At 37.2% G+C, this 7,167-nt stretch overlaps 1 protein-coding gene across 1 annotated transcript in view; it reads right to left on the bottom strand.

Annotated features, from left to right (window-relative positions):
- Window positions 1-4,427: 4,427 nt before the first annotated feature.
- Window positions 4,428-7,167, bottom strand: part of GALNT12 (polypeptide N-acetylgalactosaminyltransferase 12) — a 49,094-nt gene continuing 46,354 nt past the window's right edge. Inside the window, 1 exon segment of the mRNA XM_026089665.1 lies at window positions 4,428-6,213. Coding sequence (XP_025945450.1) covers window positions 6,076-6,213 — 138 coding nt within the window. The 3' untranslated portion in view covers window positions 4,428-6,075.

Raw genomic sequence — 7,167 nt, 5'->3', positions numbered from 1 at the left:
GTTTGCTGAGAAACCTAGGCACTGGAAAACATGCTCTCTGGGCTCCTTGCTACTCACTCAAGCTTGCACTGCGCTTTGTATGCTAGTAGTGTTTTGCTAGCAAGCATTGAGTTCATTGTTATCCAGACACTTTTAGCTGCAAAATTGGTTGCGACATTTTTAGAGGTGCAGGAGGGTGTCAGAGATGTGACTTTGAACTCTGAGGAAGAGGAAGGTACTGAGCCTAGTTATCCCATTTTTTGCTCATGAACTCTCTTACTTCCTATTCCTGTTCCAGTGTTCCTAACTTGAAAGATCAAATGGGATCTACCTTACTCCTTGAAATAAGGGACGTACCCTCAGGAGAATATTCCAGGCACAGGGTCTTGAGAGAGGAACCATGTTAGCCATAAAACTGAGTGCCTAAAACCTGGGGTCAGCCCTTCTGACCTTAATCTCTTTGTTTCTATGTTCTCAATCATATATGCTCTCTTATGTTCCTATATGTTCATCATATGTCCTCTGTGTTTCTATGTTCTCTTTGCTTCACAGGCACATTGTGAAAGGAGAGTAACAAACGTTTGGGAAGCACTAAGATACTATAGCATTCAAGGTCCATAAGAAAAGCTAAGAAAATAACCTTTATTTCTTCAGGCTGGGGACTTAATATGGGGAAGTAAATAAACCATATATTGAACAGTAGGAGATTAAACAAAGTAAGTCTCTCAAAAGCCTCCCTGTATACTCAGTGACACAGCTAGGGAAAAGACAGTTTCCATATCTTTTGCAAAAAGCTTCTTTGCTCTTATCAGAATTGGGAAATTACTGCTTTTGTAGGCCCTATCCTCTGTTTACGCATAACAGATGGGACCAGGCCTTGATCAACTATAGTCAGGTAACAACTAATTTTTAATAAAAGGTCTAAAAGAGAATTGTTCCAAGCTGTTTTTTTAGAAAAATTGTTAGATACAACCTCCTGCCCAACTACCTCCTATTTTTTCTTAGAAATCCCCAGAATGTTTTGCCACCATGTAAAGTGCATCCTCTGGGATTAAATCCTCTGAAGTAACGTATGTCCTCTATCTGTTATGCATATATGCTTTATATTCTTATTCGGTGGTCTACACCAGACATCCTTTATATCCATTTCTACTTTGCTGGTTAAAATACCAGTTCATCCGCATTGTAAATCCTGTTCTCTTGGCTCTGGAATCAAATGTCTCTTCCCCTGTATGTTACCCAGTCACTTCAGCATTGCAATTACGTCAATCCTTCAATTATATTTCAGTAATAACAATTATATCAAGTATCTTCTTGTTATTTCTAATTTAGCTCAGTTATTATTCAGTCTTCTCAAAGTGTATGCATAACTAACATTTTTTTTTCCTTGTATATTCCTTGGAAGGTTTGTTTAACTCCCAGTCCATGAATTTCAGATCCAAATATCTGTATTGCTATTAGTCCTTGATCACCTTCTGTTCAGCTGCAAATTAAATACCTTCAGAGCATGGGTAAGGTCAACAAACTCTGGAAATCCTGGAAGCATTTAGAAGTATGTAATCTACAGCTACGTCATTCCTGCCAGTGCTGACTAGGACTGGTCCAAAGAGGCTTTGTCTCTTTATATAAATGTGAGTGAGTAATGGATTGAAAAAAAGATTGAAAACTGTTGATCTTGGCATAGTAATTTTAGTAGTGCATATACATACCTGATTGTTTTCCTCTGCCAAGGGGAAGTGAAAGAATGCTGGACTGCTCTAATTCAAACCAAGCCACTGCTGCTGGAGTCAGCTGCTGGGGGGGAGCTCTGCTAGCTTTTTCTTCTCTCACCCCTGAAGACTTTTCTCACCTGTGTCAGCTAACTTGTCAGCACAATCAAGATTTGCCTTCTTTATGAGCTTATACAGTGCTCCCAACACTGCCAAAAAATCCTACAGTTAATAATTCATAGGCATGTATACACAACTGTGCAATCCTAATCTTACATTCTCCCTAGACATCTTTATATTAGCATATCAGAACACAGTCCAACTTCAAATTAAGCTCCAAACTTAAAGACTTTAAATAAAATAAAAGACCATAAGATTTTGAATTACTAACCCAGTAGTATCACTGTATAACTGCTAGTGTTCTCATACATAAGAAACAGGAACACAATTCCATCAGTCCCTATGTTACCAACCAACATGAATTTCTCCTTCAAGTAGATGCTWTCACTCCCTATAAACATAAACAAAAATTAAACACAGTTTCCAGAGTCCTTGTTTTAGCAGAGCAAGCTAGAAATACTGCTTCCAAATCATGTTGACCTATGCGAGGACAATGATAGTTCTTCCAGAGTGTTTGTGCAAGCTATAACAGCCCTCCATCATAAGAGTTCAGCCAAGACTGCATGTAGAAAGGTTTTAGTGATTTTGTTTGTTTCTTAAAAAGAAAGTTCATATTCTGGCTTTTGTTGAAGGAAGAATCCAGTAAGTTCTTGCCTATGTTGAAGACCTGCCTTACTAAAATGAAGGGAGAACCATGGAAGAAAAAAAGAAAAAAAAACCCAGGGAAATATTAACCTAGTGAGTTCAAAGAGATAGGATAAAGAATCAGGGTCCAGACTGAAATCTGTAAAAAAGTTTTTGCTAAAGGAACACAAAAACTAAAAAAAAAAAGTCTTTTTATGACAAATGATAAAATTCCAAAAGATCAGCAAGCCTGATCAGTACTTCAGATCCCAAATTCTCATTTTTTGGATAACAGAATCAAGTAAATTTATTTAAGGGTTAAAGACTCCTTGCACACCTTGCATATTCACAAGGTGTGTTCAGCATTGGAAACAGAAAATTGAGAATTATTGTGCATGGTTTAGTTTTGTAAAATACTTTTTCTGGCTTAATCCTTTGTCTCTCAACTGTGGCAAATATGTCCCATATACAGGAAGGTCCAAGAAACATTAGAAGAGGAGGAATGGAAGGAACATGGGAGAACATGGAATTGTGCTGATCCTGTATAATGTCTAAGAAAGGGCAGGAATAATCAAATGGTTTGTATTCACAACTAGACACGGAGGAAGGAATTAAAATCCATCTGGAACATAAATTTCTTCTTCTCTACCCTAGAATTTTACACACGATAGTATGTGCTGGCACTATACATTCTTAGGACAACTCAGTCAACTGATCTCTATTCTCTGTATTTAAAAATTGCCCTTTCTTGTTTTGAGGAGCMTTATAGTACAATATGGAGGGACCATTGAGATCTCCCTGCTTGCACTGCCAGTATCCCATTATTTTAAGATAAAGTTGTCAATAAGCTTGAGGTGCAAGTTCTGGTTTTATGGGTTCCTCACAGGGTTAGTGTCAGAGAGGAAAAGAAGAGCATGGCTCTAAATAAAGGGAAGATGAGTACTAAGAAATGGGACTCTTACTAGTCCTTGTTTTGAACCATGTGGAAACTCTACCTCTATCTTTTTCAAAGAGAATCTTAGGAAGTCAGACCAGGTGGAGTATTGATTTGTGACTGTGAGTCCTCCAATTTTTCCTCTTTGAGGCACCCAGCCCCTTCTCCACTGAAGGGTCCAAATTCTGCCATCTGTTCCTCAGCAGGCAGTGCCGAACTCCCGCAAAGGGAACAGGCTGAAATTGTTCACTGGCAATCAGATGCTTGATTGAGTCCTTCGCCCTCTGAACAGGAAGCCAGGCCTTAATGCAATTTTAGTGAGCTGAGAAGAAGGAAAGGAGGGAGGTGAAAAATGAGAAACAGGTGACTCAACAGTTTAAAACATCCATTAAAGCTTGATTGTATATAATATGAACAGCAAGCTGGTGCTGTTCCTACATTCAGTGACTGCTTTTTAACTGAATATAAGTGTGTTTGTCTAGTAAATACTCAACTTGGGCCCATAGGTTTGCTACTATATGAGAAAAATGCTCAGTTTCATGCAACTATAAGCACAAAGAACCAGTACTTTCCTCAAAACAAGTGCAGAGTGGGAAGATGTATGGAAAATGATGTCCACTTATTAAATTTCACCTGCATACCATCACCTACTGATAAAATCTTGACGTTCCAAACCTAAGAACATTCTCAGAGGTCAATGAGAGTTTTGTCTGCAAGTTTAATAGCTGGGTTTTCATTAACTTATTAATGTAATTCAATCAAAAGGCATGAAGACAAAGCAGAAAAACAAAATCTTGCTGTGTTGCCGGAGTTCTAAAAACTCTCTCATGCAGACACCCAGTTTTGATTTGTGGCTCCATAAACTCAACGCAGTTGCTGCTAGCAGGTGAACAAAAGCACTAATGAGTTCAATAAAAGGAACTTGAGAGAGCATAAAATAAAGCTGTCTTTCCCCAAATGCTGCAAGGATCAGAGCCTAAGAGATCAGAGAAATGATTAAAAGAAAACCATTGACCATAAGAAAAAAAGATAGTTGTAAAGACAGTTGCCAGTCTACTGAGTCACAAAATATTTTATTAGTTCTAACATTGGTTTCATTAATCCAGCCCCCAGAGACAGAACTTTGAAGGTGCTTACAAAACCATTCAACCTACATGTTTTTATAAAGATCTTGGAAGAACCTTACATATGCATCCCCTACAGGAAGAATCCCTCCCACCAGCTCTAATCATATAAATAGACATGCCAAAATGATATTAGGTTATGAGGATTCAAGTAAAGGACTGTACATTGTATATAGAAAACAAGAAGAAAGACAAATAATGAAAGAAATCTAAAATTAACCCAAACAGATGCCAAGACTTCTTCAATGCTTTCATGCTTTAACTTGTAAGCATACCTCCAGCTGATATAGAAAGAAACTTTCGTTATGAGTTGAAACTCTTTAATCAGCATTGTAATTATGATGGTCAAAGACATTGCTATACATACTACTTGTCTGATCGGGTAAGGCAGATCCCATGCACCTCAAAAGACAACAACGTTTGTACTGGTGCAGATTAAACCCCATGTTTTCAGCAGGAATGTATATACTGACATGAACAATTTACTCAGAAGAGGAATTCCCAGACAAAATGCAAGTTACAATCTTGAAGACAATTTTTGTATTTGCAAAATATGCCAATTAGTTGCAAATCCATTTCTGTTTATATATTCATTTTTACACATGAGCCATTTAAGCATTTACAATTTAACTGAAAGATAATGATATGTTTAGATTCATTTTCTCTAACTGTAATTTTGAAACAAACCACCAATGTCAGAAGAATTATTGCCAGGTCTGATCTTGCAAGTTTTGTGCATATTGAAAATCCACTTAATGTTAAAACAAACTCTGCAGTCTGGGATACAATTGCAGGGCTAGATCCATGTGATTCTARTTAGCTCTTTCCAGAGCATCACCATTAAATATTGTCATTTTATTTATGAGAGATAAGAAAAATCCCCATTTTACTCCAAGAACAGCCTTAAGCACTATTAGAACTCGTCAAGTGCCATGAACATCTGAAAACGTCATAATATTTAAGGCACAGTATTGTCAATAATTTGCAATTTGTATGCATCTAGACTGTTATTTGTGCAAAAATATGAGAACCTACACTCTGCTTTCATGTGCAAATCCACACTGTCTTCAGTGAGGGTTCTGGGTAATTGTGTAGGGCAGAATCTGGCCTACATTTACCTTCTTCATATTTAAAAGACAAAAAGAATTATTAACTAGTATCTGTTAAAAAGCACAATTGTAGAACGTTTTAGTAGAAAAATAAACATTTTAAGTTATTGGCAGGTAACATTAGTGCAATTATTTTGACTGCCTTACTTCAACTGCTACACAGTAGATTAAAAAAAATATACTGTCACTTGTGAAAAGAACCTAAGACACTTTAGAAACAGTTATGTAGCTGCCAGATAAAGACAACAGAAGAGGAGCAGATTCTGTGGCATGACATAACCACAGTACTTATTTTACATAGCTCTCAATGCTTAGTGCCTTTTAATGCTCCAGAAAACAAAGTTCAATGCTTGTAAACTAATTACAGTTCTTTTCATACAAAAATATATCAATTATGTAATTTTCAAAAGGCTGATGAGCTGCCGATTAGAAAGATAACATTTTCATATTCAGCTATATACTAGATGACATCTGGATCAACTTCTTTCTTTGAAGAACCATTTTTGGTATTCTGAATCGGTACAGGATCGTAATAGTGGTGCTGGATTACCATTGTAAGAGTTTGACTCTGCCTGTAAGCACTTCTGGGTTTGTACATGAAGCAAAGTGCCATCCTACAAAAGACAAAAATAATTTTTATCAGGCCTTAAAAATTACAAATACATTACTGTATTTTAAAAGTAACAGAAAACATTCGTAACAAATGTATTATACATATCTTTCTCTTGGGGCTATGCAGGGAATCCAAATGCCTAACATAAGCCTCTCTGAAACTTTATCAAAGACCCTGCTTTTAAACTTGCACTTATTTCAGTTTAGAGTCATACATGTCTTGACATCTAAGTTTATAAAGGATTTGCTAGCTTTATTCACTTTAATTCCTTTTGTTACTGCATCACAATATGAACAGAGAAAACCAAAGCTGAACACAAGCCTTAGTTAAATTCATCAACTTACTGCATGTCTTGTAAGCAGAATTAAAATGTGGTTAGATAATTGTAGATGTTGCATATATTTTTAGCAAAAATGTGCCTTGTCTTTAAAGGGTATATTTTTAGTGGAAAAGGCAAAAAATTCTAAGTGTCTCCCCTGCCGGAAAATCTCTGTGAAGTTAGCTTGCTTTGCCTGAGGGTAGCACAGTTGCCTATAGGTGTAAAGTCTGACAGGCCACCACCATCAGATTCACCAAAGAACAATATTTGAGGCCTCAGGCCCTCCTATTACAGGAGTCTCCAAGAACATTTTATCTCCAGTTCATGTAGCTCGCTCAAATCTGGCAGTACTGTCAACTAAGACAATGAACCGCAAAAAAGCAATGTATCCAACTGTGGGGAACCGCAGTGCTCCGAGACCCTTCCTTTGGCCCATGTGACATTCCAATACATAACAATTTCCAAAGCCTCCAATGGTTTCCACACACACCCTGGTTTTGAGTGTAAACCTGACTCCTTTGAAAGTCTGCTCTTCTGTCATCAGGAATTATGTACTAACTGTATCTTAAATCACAGTCTCTGGCGGCCAATGGTGTACACTTGTCCAAATCTTTGATTATGCTACCTCTCTGGTAC

Source organism: Apteryx rowi, unplaced genomic scaffold, assembly GCF_003343035.1.
Source record: "Apteryx rowi isolate R43461 unplaced genomic scaffold, aptRow1 scaffold_826, whole genome shotgun sequence".
NCBI classification, from domain to species: Eukaryota; Metazoa; Chordata; class Aves; order Apterygiformes; family Apterygidae; genus Apteryx; species Apteryx rowi.
The sequence above is the reverse complement of the archived record's forward strand: the minus strand, read 5'-3'. Positions and strand labels throughout refer to the sequence as shown.